Raw genomic sequence first — 21,456 nt, 5'->3', positions numbered from 1 at the left:
CTCCAGACAGTTGCCTTGACAACAAACAACAAAGCATTTTTCCTCCTTTCCCTCCAGCCGATGGCGATGCTGAGAGACGCCAATGATTCTTGAATCCGAGCTTTTCACTTTCGCTGGTGTGAGTAAAAGAGAATGGCCTCGCTTCTGTCCTCTCCGCTCACGCATCGCGACAGCGAAAGCTGTCAAGGCTGCGAGGGTGTCGCCGCTTTGTTTAAATTCCCCATATTGGCCGAGGCGAAACTGTTATGCATCTATCTTTTGAGCAGAGTGTCACCGTGTCTGATTTCCCATGATCCCATCTGCTCTGAGCTCGCACGGCACGGCACAGCGCCTTCAACGACAAGGCGTGATCAGAGAATTGGCACCACGCTGTTTTCAAGCCAAACACTTTGTACAGTTTTGTATCCGCACGCACGGAGCGGAAAAAAGAAATCCCAACACACTTTTGACAGAACTGGAGCAATTTTCCTCTGGTGTGTTTGGCATCTCTCTCCCCGCCATGGTTGGTATGTTTAAGAATCACTACAACCCACTCTGCTATTGTTAACGTGTCTTACTGTAAACCTAACATGTTCTGACATTCGAACTGTAAACTTAGCTCACTCCGATGCTCCGTTGGACAGCCATGGCCTTACGAACACCAACTGCACCTCTAAGTGTGTGTGTGTGGGGTGGGGGGGGGAGCATTCCTGACACGCAGATGCTCTGTTCGGGTCATTCACCAGGCTGTCACGCTGGATAATAGCATTTGCGAAGTAGCCAAATCTAAATGTCAGCCCTTGCTGATGGTGCCTGTCACGCTCTTAAACGTTTCTTTCGTCTTCGCGCGCACGAGCCCTGAAGCATGCCTCTCGTCTTCCGTGGGTGCACTCCAGAGAGGTTTACGTCATTACTGCAAGTGGCCTGTGTGCGTGTGATATACTAATGCCTGTTCTCCTTTCTCAGGAAGGTGGAGTGTGCATATATGTGCTGTGTGTGTCTATGTGTTCGGTGTGTGTGTGTGTGCTTAAATGTGAGTGTGAGTGTAGGCTTCGGTGGTTGCAATGTGTATGTGTCTGCCTCTGTGTGTGTTTGCCTCTGTGTGTATGTGTGTGTGTAGGCCCAGCGATTGAAGCATGAGAGGAAGTTGGGCTGGCTGAGTTTTTAAGCCCCCTCAGCAGCAGCCGCCCAGATGAAAGGGTGGCAGTGGCCAAGCTAAGTGCACTCTCATCAGAAGCAGCCCGCACTTGCTCCCCCTCCATCCACCACAGCATTAATCAGCGTTAGCCTCCCAAAAGCCACTCCGCGGAGTGATGGACACAAACGCAAGACAAGAGAGATGCTCAGCAGCCTTATATCACAAGACGGATGGACAGAACTAACACAGGACACTTAAGGTCAAATGGACTGAAGGACTAAATGCACACACACATAAACAAACATACAAAAGAACAGTGTTTACTTACAGACATTAGCTCCTTCTGAAAGGACTTGCGCTCCTTGATGTCCAGGTTGTTGCAGTCCTCTTTGAGTTTCTCCAGAACCGAGGCCACTCTCTCCGGCTCGCTGTCCAGCTCCGACCGGCAGAAGAAGGTCAGGGGGAGGTTCCCGTATCCCAGAGCGTCGGCGAACGCGCGCCAGTTCCCCACGTTCTCCATCAGCACCGTCCGCACGGATGCGTAGATGTACGTGAGAAACTTGCACGGCTTCAGAATCTGCTCCATCAGAATCGTCGTGGTCAGGTCCGGCCCACAGAAGTAGATGGGCTTGACTTTCCCCAAGACCAGAACGTTCTTGACGTGCACGAGACCCGTCTTTCCCTGATAATATCCTATATACCACTCTTTGGTCCAGAGCTGTCCCTTCAGCTTGATCCGCTCCTCGCTCAACAGGGCGATAACGTCCCCTTTCTTGTACTCCAGCAGATACTGGTTCTTGTGCTGGCGGATGACCGTCTTGAGCAACTTGCCGAACTTCAGGTTGGTGATGCAGCGCTCCTGGAACTGTGGGTACTTGGTGGTGATGGCCAGGGGCGAGAGGATGATCTTCCCCACCTCCTTCTTCTTCAGGAACCTCCTCTGACCGTTGGAGCGCACGTTGGTCTTGGGCGGCGGCTGGGGCGTCTGGACGCAGAACTGGGCCAGCATGCAGTCCTGGTCGTCCTTGACCTGCACGCGCAGCGTGAAGTCGGCGATGTCGTCGGCGTTGCGCGACGTGATGAGGTAAATCAGCCGGCTCACCTTGCCCAGCTTCACCTGGAAGCCCCGCACTGACCGAGCCTGCTCGTTGGCCTTCACCTCGTAGTTGCACATGTTAGAGTACATCCCGATTTGCAGGTCCTGGGGACGGTTGAGCACGAACTGGTGCTTCCCCCAGAGCTGGAGGGCCACAGGCGGGGCCGACGCCTGGACCTGCTTCCCCACCTCGCTCACCAGCAGCGTCTTTGGGGCGCAGTCGTGGCCGAAGATGGCCACCACCGTTTTAAACGACGGGTGGATGTGTTTGGGCCCGTACAAGCCCAGAGTCAACTTCTTCGCCATATGCTCCCAGACCGTGGAGCTGATGGAGCCGTTCCGGGCTTGGACCACGACGGCCACGTACATGCAGGGCTCCAGGTTGTCCAGCTGGACCTGCACCGTGTCGCTGTAGATGTAGGCCTGGGGGACGGGCACGTACGGGCCCTCTTTGAAGTCGCTGCGTACGCACAGCACCTCCGCCAGGTGCGTCCGGTCCTTCTTGACCTCCACAGACACCTTCATCTCCAGCGTGACGAAGGACTTCACCTCCATGTTGCTGAGCTTGATCTCCACCACGGGGCTGACCGTGGAGCAGCGGTCGTTGTTGAGCTCCAGAGGAGGGTCCAGCAGGGCTTTCATGGAGATCTGCTGCGTGTCGCCGGGGGCAACGTGACCCTCAGGGACGTGGAGGCTGATGTGCGTGTCGGGGAGCTGGACCGCTCCGCCGCTGCTGTCCAGCCTGCAAACGATGTTGGTCTCCACGGGCTGCGTCTGGCCCCATCCGGGGTTCTGGCCCAGCGAGTCCAGGTCGTGGCAGGAGCGGGCCAGCTTCCTGTGGTTCAGCCAAGCCGCTCGGAAGTCCTCCCGGCTCTGGAACTGCTCGGGCGAGGGCGCCTTGAGGCCACTGAAGAAGCCGTTGGAAGGCAGCGGGGCGTTGGACTGAGACTGAAGGATGGACAGCTCCGATAAGCTGTAGGACCTTTTGCTCCGGAAGAACGGGTTGTCTTTGCGGAGCATCCCCAAGGCCTCCATGTTCGGGCTGATAGGCGTGTGGTCAAAGATGCTATTGCTGTGTCCATTGGTCATGGCGGTGGTGGTGGTGTTGGTGATCGTGCTGGTGGCAGATGGGGATGGGGAAGGTGCAAAATTGTCAAAGAGCAGTAAGTCCATGGCGTTGCGCTGGTTGGCCTTCTCCTGGACATTCTGGTCCAGCAGCAGCCCCTGCATTGACCCGTTGAGAAAAGGATTGGTGGACGAACGCATGGCGGAGAAAGGGTTGCAACTGTAAGGCAGTGAGGGCGTCAGGGTTACGCCGTTCCACTCGCCAAGGAGGTCCAGCTCCCTGGCCCCCTCCTCTGACACGTCCCCGAGATTGTCTATCATGCCGCTGTCGCTGAGCGAAGAGTTGCGGTGGCTGACGGGCTGGACATAGGCGGAGGGGATGTAGCCCATCTCCGTGTTGTTGTGGGCGTACCACCACTCCCCGCCGGACGTGTCCAGCACGTACAGGTGGTCGCCCTTGGAGAACTTCAGTGTGGTGAAGCTGGATGGGCAGTAATCCTTGATGGCCACCACCTCTCGTGCCGTTCCGAAGGAGGCCGATGTGTCCAAGCGTAAGGCACTGGGAGAAGGCACTGAAAACAGGAGAATAAACCATTAGTAAACCATTAGTAAATTATTAGTAAACCATTAGTAAACAATAGTAACACTTAACACATTATGGTCAAACATGAGAATAAACCATTAGTCACTCTTTATATTACAGTCAAATATTGAAGGAAAAAACCCCATCAATAACTCACACATAAACTAACATTACACAATTTTCTGCCACAAATGTCAGTAAAACATTATAAGCAATGTTTATTAATAATTATTATTTAGGATAAATTTAAATATATAATCAAATAAAAATATTTAAGTAACTTGTACTCAGTGATGTTTTGGTTTTTTTGTACATCTTTATGCAAACATTCCTGACTGTATGAATTTGTTGAAATGAATAATCATTTAATCTCAGATTAAATGTGCCAGTAACTGAAATCTCCCTCAGTTGTAGCGCCTCATTAATGTTAACGACGGATTTGATTAATTTTCATGTCACCTTTGAATGACGCTGAATGCTCTCTCTGAAAGACAGCGACTGATGATATCAACATCCTCATTACATGGTCTGATTATTATGCAAGATTACTTGTTCTTTTGGGGCCTGAAACCTAATCTGGATTCGCATAATATTTGTAAATCAAGAGAACATTTTTGAGTGGTGCTGTGCAGCACACAGTTGAGCGTACCAAACTCATGACCCACTGAACGTGCCTCAGTTAGATATAAAACATCACATTCTCCTACATGCTGCAATAGCACAGTGCACTAGAGACTTTCTAATGAGGAGACACAGCACTGAAAGAATCTCCCATAGAAATGTATGGGGTTCATAACGCAAACATGGCAGTCGTCTACACATACACGGGCAGCTCTGCCTGAAATAGATGCCTGATAAGTCCCCAAAATGAGTTGCAATATGGCCGCTGAGTGGAGGGACTTGCCTAAAAGGACTTTGGGCACTCTATGCTCTTTGTTTGGCTTGTTTAAAGATACATATTACTTTAATACTGTCCTAAACAATATGACCATTGTCTGAGTACTGTACATTGTATATATTGTTTGTTTTGTACATTGCCTGTATTGTATTTTGTCTGTATATTGCCTTTAAAGCTGGAATGACACCAGCAGCCAGAAACAATCTTCTTCCTGTATACTAATACTTCTGATTCTGATTCTTGTTACTGTCGCATCATCCACACACTGACCTTTGACATCTGTGAGAGTAGCCTCTGACACGCCATCGCTGAGGTCGATGAGCGTTCCCTCTGACTTGCAGCGTGGAAGAATGTTGTTGTTGTTGGTCACTCTGATTCGGTGGGCGGCCATAGTGGTGGTAGCCCTGGTAACGCTACTTTCCCATTTCTTAGCAAATACGCATCAGTCATTGGTGACTCTCCATTTCACCTGCAGACACACACACACAAAAGGCCATTGTGATAAATAATCAGCAGCATGTCAGGGTGTACCGACATGAAGCCTGTTAATAAGTCTTGTCTGTCCACATCAGATTCTCTCTCCACATCATTCTCTCTCTCTCTCTCTTTCTCTCACACACACACACACACACACACACACACACACACACACGCAAACACACAAACAATACAAAACATTTGAAAGAAAAACATAATTGACTAGCCCACAGATAACAGGCCTGCTGACAAGGACAAGTGCATCCTATAGGGTGAGGGAAGGCAATGTGGTCAGATTTGACACAGGCAGTTACTCTTCTAAATTGCCTTTCAAGGTCTCACCATCTCTGAACATCCTCCATGACAACATTTTAAGAGGGAGCAGTATTGCACTTCCGGCACTTGTAAATAGAGCTTCATGCCAATGACAATATCCATATAAAAATCCAATATGAACACAGGGGGTTGTTATAGGGTGTCCTGCTCCATGGCCAAGAAGAGATTTTTTTCTAAACGCTGGATGCCTTCCAGGTATGTTTCCAGGAGGCTCATTTTGATTTCCAGCATCTGTCTTTTCTCTGTCGAATTTCATCAAGAAAATAAGGCAACATTGCCACAGAATTTCAATTAGGGAGCATTGGTAGCCCCGGGGCACCGTAAGTCAAGGTTCTCCTAAAAAGAGAATGATAAATACCCATGTGCTTCCCAATGCCCTTGCCTCAGGGGAACTCAACCCCCCCCCACACACACACACCATCACCACCACCTCCTGGAATGCCTGAGTCCTTGCAATGCTAAAAATGTCACATTCTCAAGAGCACTGTGACTGTCGGAGTGTGTGGAACTCGACTACACAACACTCAGCACCCAGACATTTCAAGAATGCATCTCTGCTTAACACACACATGGCGTTTCTTTTGACCAGCTTGTGAACATAAATACGGTAAATGTTTGCCATCGCTTTACAGCGATATCCTGTGAGACATCTTGCACTGGTAGGAGCATCGTTGAGGAGAGATACCAGAGTAGAATATAGTATTAAGTATTATACATTCATCTCCCTGTCCCCTGATTTGGCGTGTGTCTTAATTGGGGTGGTCCCGGGGATACGGGCACATCAAAGTACGACTCGAGAGAGGACCCCCCCACGGCACTGCAGCAGCACAGAGCTGAAACATATACACACACACACACACACACACACACACACACACACACACAAGTTCATCCCCAACGTGAACATCACATGTCACACAGCTCCTTATAGATGTCACACAGCTTCAGGCCTAAAGTGAACATCACATGTGTTTCAGAGTTTAGCTGAGATATGCTATTGTTGTCACACAGATCCTTATAGAGGACGTGCATTAGTTATGAAATCTCTACTGAGTACACTTACAAGTACCGTGCACATGTCTCCGTATTAGTTGCTAATACAAGTCTCAGCCTAGGTATTAACTTAACCACATGTCACACAATCCGGGCCAGGGAGGCTATGAATGACATTACAATTATGGCCAATGTTAACAGAGAGAGACAGAGAGAGAAAGACAATCAGGGTGGGGACACAGAAAGACAAACACAGTAGACAGATTCATAGATAGGATCGCTAGAGAGAGAGGTGGAGACAGAGAGAGAGATACAGAGAGACAGAAACAGAGCGTGATAGAGAGACAGAGGGAGAGAGAGTGACAGACAGAGAGGAAGGCTGAGAGATGTTCTATCAAGAGGACACTTTTGTATTGAGGCTGTATGATGTACAGGCAGGGGGCCATTGTAACACTCTTGTTCTGTTTTATGGCCTCTTAAGGTAAGCATATGCTTGGCTCAGACGCATAGGGCTGTAGCCTCTACGCATGATTACTGAGGCCGGCCAGACGGCAGGAGAGGCCGTAAATCTGTCCCGTACGGAGGCAACCGGGGAACTTTCATCATATGATGTGACGTGGGTGGGGTGTGTGTGTGTGTGTGTGTGTGTGTGTGCCTGTGTGTGTGCATGTTTGTGTGTGTGCGTGTGTGTGTGTGTGTGTGTGTGTGAAGTGTGCGTGTGTGTTTGCGTGTGTGTGTGTGGAGTGTGCATGTGTGTGTGTGGAGTGTGTGTGTGTGTTGAAGTAGAGTGAAGTGGACTCAGTGAGCCAGGCTGCTCAGATCAGTAGAGTATGCAAGTCTGAGGCGGAGGCAGAGAGACGAGGGCATCCAGTATATGAATTAAAATTTCAGTAGCTAAGAAATACCAAAAAATGTAATTTTTTAAAGAAAAAAAGCGCTTAGATAAGGGCCTGCAAGGCAATATCTCCAGGGCCTGAAGATAACAGCCATCGTCATCAAAGACCCAATATGGGTCCACTTAAGCCACTGGTGTCCCATTCACAGTTTTTAGAAAATATTGTGAGATGGAAAACAGTTTGATTTGTGGCTGTTCTGTTTCGATTTGTGTGAAGAGTATAAGCCATCCCAGACACCAAAAGCAAAAAAAAAAACACATTTGCTGTTTTGATGTATTCCATCTGAAGACAGAGATGATATGAAATGATCCAGTGCAGGAAAATAATCCCCGGGGGCTTCTCTGCACTGGGTGGGGAAGACTTAATCCTACAACTATCTATCGCACTGTAAAGATTTCTCTTCTGTACTTTCAGGCTTTTGAGGCAGGGAACCGAGACAGCGCACTGCTGCTGATCTAAACTACGGCCTAGATTCAACCGAGTATTTATGCATGTTTCTGCAGCCCCTTAAGATAAACTAGATGTACCGCATAGCGGTACAAAATATGACCGCTGCTGAGTCCTGTACATCCGTTCCGCGAAAATAAAGCACACTTCAATTTGTCTCCATCCCCCACTCTTGAAACTTTTGTGTATGCTTGTTTGGCATGCCTGAGTGTGTGTGTGCGGCTGCACAGAAAGTAGCCTACTGGTGCTGAAAAGGTGAATAGATTGTAGAATAGCCAAAGAAGATGTAGCATTGTTATAAAACCTTTAAAATCTCTAAACAGTCACAAGTAGGGCAGTTCATCACAGTTCATCCATTGCAACTGGATTGATGAAAGGTCACTTACACCTGTAGGCTACATTGTATTTGGGAAAAGCAAAAGGTATCAGCATAATGTTATTTATTTATTTATTTATTTATTTTTTTATGTATTTATAAACAAAAACATCTCTGTCAGTTCCATGCCGTTTTCAACAGCTATCAAAAACAAAGGTCATTTTTGGATGGATGGATTTTTTGTGAATGTTTCTTCTTCTACATAAGATTTTAGTCATCTTTAGTTCATGTAATACTTTATTGTCAATGCACAAATTAAGTAACAGTAGTCTGAAACGTTATTGTTAATGCACAAATTAAGTAACAGTAGCCTAGTCTGAAACGAAATGCTGTTTTACATCTAACCAGTGGTGCAAATAACTGACATGTCCAAATGGGCCTTGATGAAATGCGTCGCTAGACTGTTCATACACATTTTAACGGGCCAAAGTTGAAGAGCTTTTGTCCGTTATTGTTCGTGCAAATATAGGCTGATTCATGTTCCCTTGCATTGTTTAACTGAGGTCCATGGCTAGTCTGGCTTTCATAAGACCAAGCTCAATCTTTTAAGAAATCAAAAAATAAATAGCGGGCAGATCAGGCTGGGTTCACCCAGCCTAGCCCATAGGCACCCGATTTTGTTTAATTTTCCGATTGAGATATACACGCTCTGACTATTCTAAATGCAAAAATGCATCAGGGAGTTATGACAAAACGGTAACTAACAAACTAGATCCTAATAGAAAGCTGTTAGCTTCCCTAAGCTACAGGTAGGATTATAAGGTAGGCCTATTTACAACATAAATTGTCAATAGGCTATGCTGGCGACACAAATAAAATCTCCTTTGGAAACCAATGGCTTACGCCTTACAGTATCAAGCGGACTTAAACTGTCATATCGTGGCGAAAAGTTGTAATAACATTCACGCAGCTCCATGAGTCAAGGAAAGCGCGAATGAAGTAGCCACTTCTACATGGGACCCACTACACAATAGCTTAAGGTGTTTTGCTAAAGCAGCCATAATGAAATGAAGGTGTCATTGTTTGGATACTTCACACACACGTGCTTTTTAATTTCACAGACTACAACTACCAAGCTGTAATCAAAGCACATCGATTCCCCTCTCACACCCTGCACGCACTTAAAACAAAATAAACAGGCGTCTCAGTCTCACGCATGTATAGGCAAAACTGTATCAGACCGGTGTAACGTTGGTAAATCTTCCATTGCACAGAATGATTTTGTAGCACGTGCAATAAATGACAGTCGAAAGATACAAACAGTGCTGCTATACATTTGCTTGGTATAACCGCATTTATAGTTTTCTACAAATGCAATCAATCAAATGTCTCCATCACTCAACCAACGCTAACGGTAACATTACCTAGGTCCTTATTGATATTACAAGATTAACGTACCTGCAGTAAAAACCAAGCATGTCTGGGGGGGGTGGGACGAAATTAAATTTTTCCGTAAAAGTCTAGTGGGGCTACATACCCACCAAATTTCATGTACCCCGGTGGTTCGGTGTCCCGGGTATCAATGACCAAAAATTCAGGGAGTAGATGACGGGAAAAATTCTTGAATTGTGTGCATGTGTGCGTGTACAAATTTATGTTTATGTGTGTGGGTGTGTGTGTGTGTGTGTGTATGTGCGTGCTTGTGTGTTTGCCTGCGTATGTGTGTTTGTGCATGTGCATGCATGCATACATATGTCTACTGTGTGAGTATGTGTCATACGTATGATTACTGTAAATGTATGTGTGTGCGTGTGTTTCTGTTTATGCACATGTGTGCACATGGAATGGGTTAACATGACCCCTGGAGGCAAACATACGGAAAAAATTGGTCATAGGCCCTACAGTTCTCAAGATATTCACAGAGAACTGTGTCTGCCCTACCCTCCTTTCGGGGGGTCCAGTCCAGCGGGGGGGGGCTACAGAACAAAACGAAGAATGACGGTTCCATGCTATCCATGTGGGGTTACATGCCCACCAAGTTTTGTGTACCCCGGTCTTTCAGTGTCCCGGGAATCCTTGTTGGTGTACGTCACTAAATGTACACATAAATTATTTTATTGTAAGGCCCCCCATGAACGAAAGTACATAAAACTTGGCATGCATTCGGAGGGTGTCATAATGATCCTACACTTTTAATTTCGTGCAGTTTTGACCTTGTCAGCCAGAGATATTGTGATGAAAACACCTAATTTTTTGCTTTTTAATTTTTAACTAGGTGGCGCTATACATGAAATAAGTGGTAATGGGATGGGTTGACATGCCCCCTTAAGACCAACATACATAAAAAAGGTGGACCTCCTAGGCCCTACAGTTCTCGAGATATTCACAGAAAACTGTCTCCGGCCACCTACAGGCCAGTTGGTGTATAGTAACATAAATTAATTTATTGTGTGGCCCCCCATGAACGGAATTCCACAAAACTTGGCGGGCATACAGAGGGTGTCATAATGATCCTACACTTCCAATTTCGTGCAGTTTTGACTATGTTAGGTCACAGATACCTTCAATTACAACACCTCATTTTTACTTTTTTGTGTTTAACTAGGTGGCGCTATACATGAAATAAGTGGTTATGGAATGGGTTGACATGGCCCCTTGAGATCAACATACAAAAAAAAAATGGTCCTCCTAAACCCTACGGTTTTTGAGATATTCACAGAAAACTGTGTCTGCCCTACCCTCCTTTCGGGGGGTCCAGTCCAGCGGGGGGGCTACAGATCAAAACGAAAAACGATGGTTACATGCTATCCATGTGGGGTTACATGCCCACCAAGTTTCGTGTACCCCGGTCTTTCAGTGTCCCGGGAATCATTGACGGAAATTTGGGCATGCGAAAAAAAAAAAAAAAAAAAAAGAAAAAGAAATAATAATAAAAAAAATCTGACTAAACCTATATGACCGCCACTTCGCTGCGCGGCGGTCATAATAAATTATACGGATACATTATAAATTTTGATAAGAAAATAGACAAGACATATCTCGATTGACACATACATGTTTTCTTTGTAATTGGGATGTCATGCTGCTAATGTGCGCATGTATTACCCCAGTGTATCCTGAAAAGCAGGCTTGAACTGGGTCAAAAAATATAATTTTGCCTTTATCTCTCCCATCTCTGCCCAAAAAGTGCTCTGCTCTGCTTTTAGGCTTAATCCATAATTCAGGCCATCTGCCTAACTCATGGGACAGCTCGTTTGCTGTGAGAACCCAGGCTGCCCCCTGTTGCCGTGGCCGCCACCACCAAACATGACAAGTGTTGTGAGTAGTCACTCTGTGGCCCAGACCACTGATGATGTCTCCCCAGGGCCCGTTATGCAGTACAGTAAGACTCGCTTCCCTGGGCACTAACTCTCAGCGGGGGGAATTGTGCGGCTGGCGACTGCATGGTTCGGTGCTGCCAAGCCCACAACGATGCCGTCGGTGACTTGCTCCAATATGATGTCCCCTCCCCACTCTTAAAGACTCTCCATCGCCTGTCAGATGCGTAACGACTCCTGGGTCCCTGAAGGAGAGGAGCTAGCGACCGCAGATGAAGTCGTTTATAGATTAATCCAATGATTGGCCTGACAAGACATGATAAATTGGAGGCTGAGGCAGACTATCACCCATTTGTCACCAACTTTTTTTTAAAAAGTTTGACTCTGATCTGATGCTCTTCTTTTCCAATCTCAGAAGTGGGTGAGAGTCTCTCGTTTTACTCTGTATACAAAAAAACCCGTCTGTGTGCCATAGCGGGTCGTTTGAGATCTCTCAAGCTCCCTACTCAATAACGCCACCAAGCTCGTAAAAGTAAAAATAAAGTTCATGGGCCTGAGAGTGTGCTGAGGACAAGGGGAAAGATATCACAAAGACCTTCGGGATTGCAGTTATTAAAACACTCTCCTCGGTGCCTTCCAGCAATTCTCTTCTCTACTCTGGCTGCAAACAGAGCTGGAAACTTCAAGCGAAATCCTTCAGCAAAGCTCCGATGAGTGGGCAGAAATAAAAACGCCGTCGCGCCACTACACTTGCATCAGTAGAGCATTCATCTCAATCTTTTCACCATTAATTTCATCATAGCTTATTAACTTATATCAACTCTGTCCTTTCGCCCTCACTTAAAGCGCCAGAATATTAATTGCATCATTAAAAGCGGGGTGTAAATAATACGCTTAATGTAATAAAAGGACAGGAGTTATTTACGGGAATCCTGGGACCGCCCGGGACACCGTGAGTGATGGCGAAATGCAGGAATGGCGAACAGTGCCTCGGGAGGGAAATAGTCCTGATAAATCAAATTGGGGAGGTCATATCCTGTTCAATAACGCACACACACACAAACACACACACACAGGCACACACACCAGCTTCAGGCTTAAAGGCTTTTCTTCCCACAATGGACCACTGGAGCCAGACTTGGAAGCAGAGTTAGTACCACCCAGGCAAATATTAGTGCCCATGTCAGGGGTGGGTAAGGCAGCCAAGTCATTTGACCTATCACTGCTCTCCATCTGTAGGGCTCTCCTCACAGAGTATATATATATATATATATATATCAGTATATAAGTATATATACTTATAGGGAAATTTGGTCTCTGCATTTATCCCAATCTGTGAATTAGTGAAACAAACACACACAGCACACAGTGTAAACACAGTGAGGTGAAGCACACACTAATCCCAGGCGCAGTGAGCTGCCTGCATCAACAGCGGCGTTCAGGGAGCAGTGAGGGGTTAGGTGCCTTGCTCAAGGGCACTTCAGCCGTGTCTACTGGTCGGGGTTCAGAACCGGCAACCCTCCGGTTACAAGTCCGAGGTGCTAACCAGTAGGCCACGGCTACCCAAAAGGAAAAAGGGTTTGTGGGAAAACTAACCCTGTATGAAACAGACTTATTGAACAGCTGTCAGATGCAATAAGACGAGGACGAATCACCAGGCTTATCAGGAAGCCTTCAATGATGTCATGCACCCAGAGAGGATACAGGAAAAGCTTGCTCAGCACTTTCTGCTACAGAACAGCCTGTAAAATGAACAAACGTGATCCTTCTTGGTAAATGTTGATACTTTGGAAATCAGTAACTAAACACTTAATGCTCTGAATCTTTCAGTGATGTCATGTACAGTGAGATCAAAGCAAAGCTTGTTCAGCACTTTCTACAGCTGACTGGACGTTAGAATGACCATATGTGTGATACTACGGCTATAGGCTTCTGTATCTGAATGGGTACAGCACGGTGCCACAACCACCAAGGTCATGGGGTCACATCCCAGGGGACACAAGTCCTGATAAAATGTCTCCTAGTCCTACACACAGTACAGCACACTGTTCTAGAACATCTGCTAAATGACCAAGGCAAATGTAAATGAGTGATCACACACTGAGCCTGACTTGTGCAGGGGATTAGAAATCTGGCTCCAACAAAAGCTGAGGCTAAATTAATAAAGCTGTTCTGGAGGCCGGCTCCACGACTCTGCGCTGCACGCCTGGGCGGCAGCAGCAGCAGCAAAAAGAAAAAAAACTTCTTCATTAGCTTTAGCTTAGCTGCAGTTTCCCCCGGCGGCATTAAGGGCTGGCAGTAATCCGCAGCGCCCCTGGTGCGCACCCATGCCGTCCTGCCCGCACTGTTGGAGACACCGGGGGAGCAGCCGAGTTTTATTCATACCTCGCTGAATGCCCTCCCTAACAACGGGACTCTGATGATTTTAGGCAAAGGATTAGCGCAGCTAAGCCAGCATCGAGTTCCTGTTCATTATGAAATCGTACACCGCAAATTTGTACAATGGAAAATGATGAGCTAGGGCATTTTTTGAAGTGATGAGGACAAATACATCTTGTTTCTCTTTCCATCTCTCTGGCTCTTTGTTTCTCTTGCCAAGTCCACAGATGGGAAAGAGAATAGTTGACATATTTGTTAGCGCACCTCTGTTTCCCTGGGCTGAGGCAAATTGCTAACTTAGCATTTCTTACCTCCAGTGGCCACAGTGTGTGCGTACTGGCAAGTTTGCCCAAGTGTGCCAGTGTGTGTGCGTATGTGTGTGCGTGTGTTTGTGCGTGTGTGTGTGTGTGTGTGTGTGTGTGTGTGTGTGTGTGTGCGCGCGTGTGGGTGCTGGAGTTGCCCTAGTGTGTCAATGTCAATACAAGCATGTGTGCTTTTCCTTCAACATGCATGAGCAAACATGCAGAAAATGTGTGTATGCACATTGGATGTATATCTGCTGTGTGTGTGTGTAAACATTCTATTTCTGCATCTATGTGGTGTACACTGTGTCTACATGTGTATGTGTGTGTGTCTCTTGTATGAAGATATCAGAATAAAATAACTGGATGCATGTGTGTGTGTGTGTGTGTGTGTGTGTGTGTGTGTGTGTGTGCATGTGCACATGCCTTTGCCGCGCGTGTCCGCTTTGGCCTGTATCTGTATGTTTGTGTGTGTGTGTCTGCGCACGCGTGTGCTTTGGCTTGTATGAGTATGTATGTGTATGTGTGTGTGTGTGTGAGAGAGAGAGAGAGAGAGAGAATATGAGGGAAAGAAAGATAACAGGAGAAACTGATGAGAGAGAAATAAGAGCAAAGACTGATTGAGTCAAATAGCAATCAAGAATGGAGGAGAAGAAAAGAGGAGAGGAGATTTCAGAGAGAGAAAAGAGAGGGAGAGAGGAGAAAGAGGGAGCAAAAGAAGAGAGAGAAGAGAGAAGAGGAGAGGAGGCCTGACCATGTGTGACCCCACCAAGGCCCCGGAGAGCGAAACCTAATTATTACACTGCTGTGCACCAGACGGGCAGTCAGAGCCTAGAGCCAAGCAGCAAACGCAGGCTGAGGTGAGCCAACGCATCAGGAATCTACCGTCCACTCCCCTCCTGCTCCTCAAAGCGCCTCAGTGCTGATGTCATCACCACTGCCATGTGGAAGTGATTCACTTGAACTGCATCAGTTGAGACGAGAGAGAGGGGGGGGGGGGGGGGGGGAGAGAGGTGCTCAAACCACAAAGTGCACATTGCACTGATGTCTCTGAGAAGCTGCAAAACACCAGATCAGAGACACATGAAGCAGATTTGCCGTCCCATGGGCCGTCTCCATCTCCCTAGCTGCGTGGCATGTAAACGGGAAAGAGTGAAGATGAAATCAAGACAATCCCCTCGTCAGTGATCACTCAATCATCTGAATATTTCAAAACCAAGACGCCAGACGGTCCCTGACAGACACCTCGCCTTTTCAGCGGGAATGCCACTTCGTGTAAAAACCTAAAATATTTATCAGCAGGAAACGTCTTTTGCTGAATGTTCAAAACAGAATATCAGACAGACTCTCTCCTCCAAAACTTTGCACATTTTGTGTTTGTGTTCCCCATGGCAATGGCTAACAAAGTACTTCTAGTCTAGGCTTCCATCTAGTCTGGCTCTGCCTGTTTGAGGTCTCCTATGTAACAAGCAAGCTACCGCTGTCCAGAATGACACACACAGACCAGCGAGCTGGACAAGCCACTCACAGCAGGAGCTGCACCAGTGACTCTAGACAATATAATGACTGTTTACTGTAACCAAAACTATGCATGCAGTACACAGCCTCCTTGCTTATCACAGTATTAAAGTATTAAGCTTTCACAACTGGGTGCATACGGTGTGTATATTCACCACCCATTGTGATTCAATTAATGTAATCCAGGATAGCACGCAAAAACCCCCACCCCCTCCCTTTTTCCAATAAAGAACACTCACCCAAGGAAAGGCTTAACATTTGCAGGTTGGCACTGGGGTGCCATGGGGGAATGTGGGGCGCAAATATTGCCGAGTGTCCCCTGTTGTTTGAACATGACATGAACCTAAGCTATTTAGTGCACACGATGAAGAGAGAGAGGAGGATAAGAGGGGAGGGGAGAGAGCAAGCCAATCTCTTAATATGGACCCCGGCCGGGTGATTACAGAGACATACTCTTAGAGGTCGCAGGAGAGGAGGTCGTAAGGGATGGGGGTGGGGGGCTGGAGGGGAGGACATAGGGGTGGACGGGGGTATCAAGAGGGGGGGGGGGGGGGGGGGGGGCTCCTTGGCAGGAAACATTTTGGGGGAGACGAGGAACAGCAAAGGGAATGCCGACTTTGATGAGCACCAGCCTTGGATTCCTCAGTCTTTCATAATATCCCATAACCCAAACCACCCTAACATCCCCTCCCCTGCCTCTCCTGCGACTCCTACAGACCCTCCAGCTGCACCCCCCCCCCCCCCCCCCCAACCCAGAGGCTGCAGAGGAATTTAATATCAGCCTGCTCACAGACTGTAGTCTTTACACATTGAGTGCTAATATATTCTCTCTGGCCGTATACAAAAACAGGCAGATGCAGAATTGTCTGGAAAGGCCGGCAGTCGGCCTCAGCCCCCGCGAAGCTCCCCTCTGCCGGTCAGCAAGTGATCAATGCGAGGAAGGTCATCTGATAAGCCTGAAATCCTCCAACTGGACGACCCACTCTTGTCTGTCCTCAGGGCCTGATCCCACACGAAGGACGGACACACACACACACACATAGACCCCGTCCGTGGAGTTCACCCACACCGACAAAAGAGGAAATGCGAGGTTATGAATGAAACACACTCAAACAAACACACACTCAAACAGACACACACAAACACACACACACATGCACAGGGTGACTTTGGAATAATGCTCACCCTATTTGAGAGGTTGCTAGCTTCAGTGTCCCATATCTCCCACATCTGTTAGCTCATGTCCAGAGCACTTTTAATTGCACAACAATGCACTTTTTATCTTCCTAATGGAAAGCTACTGAAAAGCCAAAATAGCATTACTGTGGATAGTACGGAAGCAGTACGAATAGTCCTCTCATCCTCCATTTCCCTTCATTTAAAGGTGCCATGTGTAAGAATTGAGGTAAAAATATCCAAAAAATGAGCTACACGCATCCAAAGAATGAGAAGAAATAAGGTTGATGATGTCATTTAAAAAATGACAAGGTATAGTGCTGCAGAGAAATCAACCTGAATTAGCATGCTAAATTACTAGCCACAGCCCGACAGGTGTCATAATACCAGTTTCGGCCATGAGATGCGGTATGCGGGCAACATAACCGCCAGCCAAACTGCAATACACGTTTCTCGGTTGTTACTCTAGGGTAGACCAACTTATTTTCTGGAGGTATACTGCCCCCATCTTTTATGGAATGTGGAGTATGAATTGATTTTTTGGCGGACATTACACACGGCACCTTTAACAGTGAAGAAGGACTCTTACAGAAACACTCAATGTTGTGAACATTTAAACATTTTTAAATAAATGTTTCACAAGCTTTCACAAGCCTGCTGATCTGGGATCTGCAATGACTAATGATTACTTCTAGTCATCTCATCAAAAGACAGGAACTCATTTTTCAGACAGAGAGAAGAGTGATCCCATTAGTGTGAAGTGATTTCTGGGAGCCCCCTTGACCTCTCTTCCTCCTTTCCTCCCACCCACCCACACACACACACACACACACACAAAGATACACTCAATATAGCCACCAGTCATTTACAGTATCCTGTGACCGTATTTGGCGAGTTTCTGACGCTGAGTTAGCTGCGCGGAAAGCAACCCGGAGGTTACAGCGGGCACTTGTTCAAAACCAAACTTTGTAGCCATTTATACTTATGCTTAGACGGCAGTCGTTTCTACTGCGAGAGTAAAGATTAAGCGCCCAGACCGCACGAAGTTATCACGGACACACGCCGTACTTTGTACTCTGTGCGTTAACATTTGTCCTCATTCTTTTCCATAGTTTCTGCATTTTGGTGAGTCTGAAGAAAGCCAATGGAATGTTGGTTATGTCGTCTGCAAGGGTTTGTTGAGGATACCCTGCCGGGGGTCCTGATATAGTCCGGGTCATAGTTACACAGCTTTCCAAATCTGAATGGAATGTCGGCTGAGAGGGAGGAGGAGGGGGGGCACCTATGACCAGGCACGAGATGACCGTTACTAATGCGCACCTTTAAACATAGAAATTGGGTGTCAATCTTCATTTTCCATCAAATAGCTCTGGACATCGACATCGGAATGGACGTTCCCGAAACGGGCTACACAGTTTTGTGAGAACAATGCCTAATACTTCAATATAACGACTTCGATATAAGGACTGAGAAAGCTTAGAACAACTAGATGCTGTTCGTTCGGAACTCACAGAACCCCGTCAACCAATTCACGTATTGCCTGAATAATTGAGAGGTCCTTACAGTCTTACACCTCATCTATAACGGCAAATACAAAACCAATAGCCTGCCAAACAACGGCGAGAATCACCCATCTACCTAGGTAGCCTAGCCTTTACTCGGGAACACATAACAACCACCCAAAGATTTTTTAAAGACACCGCTTGTAAGATGTAGAAAGGTGCACGCTATGCTATTTTGTTGGAGCGCAAAACCCACTGAATAAGTAGCCTACCACGGCCATTTCCAACGCGTTTGCCCAGTTCAATTACCATTTTCTCGGTCTATAACTTCTGCTTTCCTCATTAAAGTTTAAAGCGTAACACCTTTTCAAAGACTATACAATCGGTAGAAATAAACTATGAAAATGCTATCGATTGTCACATCATTAAGGCGTTGAACCTCATAACAGTTAGAAGTCAGCGGTTCACATTCTTCAGGGGTTATCCCGGCTCATGAGCTCTCTTGCTTGCCGCTCTCAATGACAACGAGAGCGACTCCACAACAAATATAAAGCCACACTTCCAAAGGCATATGTAAAAATACGCACACGCACACGCAATAGACCTTAATAACTCACTTGTTTTTTGCATTAGCATACAGGCGATTGAAAACTCATCCAAAAAAAGACAAGACCTTCGAGTTGAATAGTTCGGTTGTTCCCCCTCTGTAAGACTTGGGCAGACTGCTTGTGTTACAGGCAGCCAGCGCAACTTACTGATGTCACCAGGAGGGAGGAGACTGCCAGGGAACGACGGCCTCGCATCTGTCATTTGTAGCCTACTATACCGAGCTTTACGTTTCAATTGACATTTGAATTTAATTTGTTTATATTGCATCCGGCTTTTATAAGGGTGTGCACTTTAATTAACAGATGTTTTTCGGGTTTGAAAGCAGTCTCTCTCTCTCTCTCACACACACACACACACACAGTGGCGGGGAGGCCCACATCGCATTAAATTGAAAAACAAACAAGTCCAACGATGTTTACAAACAGGCGCACTGTAACACAATGAGAGATTGTTCTTTATAAACATCTCACTGCGTAGCCAAGCCAGCCAACAACAGATTACTGATGTGTGAAATGGCGTGAAAGCAAGTGTACATCACGCTTCAGCTCAAGGAGAAGGCCTAGATGTGTCTCACAACAAGCTGACGCAGGCGCTGTTTGAACACAGAGGGGTTTGTTTTTCTTTCTCCTTTCTCCCCATTGACGGACGCCTGATGAGATACTTCAGTCACGACGCCAGGGAGAATCTTAGGTTGAAGAGGTAGAGAGAACCATGGGAAACTGAAAGGCTGTCATCTTAAAACAACAGCGCGGAGCTAGACATCACGACAGGTCTTTCTCTTTCAATATTCCAAACAGGCTTGCGGCAAGACAACACAACTCAGCGTTTTCCCCCAGATGATAGCTGGCATGATAGCGCTACTCAACCCAAATGACAGCCAGGATCAAACGGAAATGTTGTTCTCGGGCCTAACAGCGTTTCTATTTTTTGATGGCGAGTTTATGAATGTGTAAATTGAATTGGTTGAAATGCAAAGGCAAGCTGATAGACAAACATCTTTACGCACGAGTAGATGCCATTGCGCCTCATTAGGTCCATGGGGCTTGTGTGGTGAGCTATTTATGTGGCGGGCTCTTTCCACCGTGGGAGACGAGAAGCACAGATCTGGGAGAAGTGAGGAGCCAAATGATCAAGAGCCGCGCTGTTTGCGGTGAAGCATTAGCACACACACACACACACACACACACACACACACACACACAAACAAGTCATTATGGGAATGGGGGCCACATACACAATTTTCACACTTACAACACACACACACATACACACACACACAGAAGGGGACATTCACTCTCTCTCACAAATGTATACAGAGAGAGAGGGAGAGAGAAGGTGAAAGAGAGAGAGAGAGGATGGTATTTAAATAAGTTTGTTCAATTAGGTGGAATAAACCTAAAGCATCCCCCCACACACAGTGGATTAGCCACCTCTCCTATTCATAAATCTGTCCTGTAATGCTAAAACCAGAGAGCGTGAATTGTTTCAGATAACAGAGCAGATATTCCCTGATGTGACAGTGTTGACAATGTGTCAATGAATGAAAATGAAATTAGAACAGAGAGAAGCTTATTGTGATAACATCAACAAACAAATGAATAGGACAGCCCATGAGAGAGGGGGGGGGGGGGGGGGGGCAGTCAGCTCCACGTCTGCCCTGCTGATGTGAACCCGAAAGTAAACAACAGAGTGCACTTTCTAATTTTGGCCCTTTCTTTAAAATTCACCACCACAGTTCTTCTAGCCCCTGCGAATGTTAGCATCACTGCCACAAATAGGCATTTTTGTCCTGTGGGATCGCGTGGTCGTATCTCGGGGCTATATTTTTGTCCTGTGGGATCGCGTGGTCGTATCTCGGGGCTATATTTTTGTCCTGTGGGATCGCGTGGTCATATCTCGGGGCTTTATTTTTGTCCTGTGGGATCGCGTGGTCATATCTCGGGGCTATATTTTGGAGACTCAAGGTTACACAGGCCACGTCTGAGTCAGAGGTTGCTGTCTAAGTTGGGAGGAATGTGGACAGAGCCGGGCCCTGCTGCCGAAGCACATTCATTTCCTTACTGGGCGCTTTTGTCTCGCTCCCAGACTCCTAACAAACCGTACCGGAGAGGATCTCTCACCTGGAAGATGGAAACATAATGACCGCAGACGATAAACAGCGAGCAGACAGGAGTATGTAAACCGTTTCACTGTCGCGTTTGGAAGAGGATGACCCCATTTTTAGCTGTTTTTATTCCGCAGGAATGGTGTTGTCTGGTTTAACAGTCTAGATGTTTAATGTTATTTTTAAATACCACCAAAGGCTGACATTGTAGGATGATTTAAGAAACAATCCCTGTTTGAGTGACCTCAGTGACTCAGTGAGTCATATGTTCACCCTCTCTCACTCTCTCTCTTTCTCTCTCTCTCACTCTCTCTCTGTGTTTGTG

The 21,456-nt window shown here is 46.7% G+C and overlaps 1 protein-coding gene across 1 annotated transcript in view; it reads right to left on the bottom strand.

Moving 5' to 3' along the window:
* Positions 1 to 19,156, bottom strand: part of sh3bp4a (SH3-domain binding protein 4a) — a 39,566-nt gene extending 20,410 nt beyond the window's left edge. The window contains exons 1-3 of the mRNA XM_042081325.1: positions 19,036 to 19,156; positions 5,030 to 5,228; positions 1,446 to 3,850 (exon numbers count right to left, since the gene is read on the bottom strand). Coding sequence (XP_041937259.1) covers positions 1,446 to 3,850; positions 5,030 to 5,150 — 2,526 coding nt within the window. The 5' untranslated portion in view covers positions 5,151 to 5,228; positions 19,036 to 19,156. The remainder of the gene's footprint in view (positions 1 to 1,445; positions 3,851 to 5,029; positions 5,229 to 19,035) is intronic.
* Positions 19,157 to 21,456: the final 2,300 nt, after the last annotated feature.

This window comes from Alosa sapidissima, chromosome 23 (assembly GCF_018492685.1).
Source record: "Alosa sapidissima isolate fAloSap1 chromosome 23, fAloSap1.pri, whole genome shotgun sequence".
Lineage (NCBI taxonomy): Eukaryota > Metazoa > Chordata > Actinopteri > Clupeiformes > Clupeidae > Alosa > Alosa sapidissima.
Note: the sequence above shows the minus strand (reverse complement) of the source record. Positions and strands in the feature narration are given on the sequence as shown.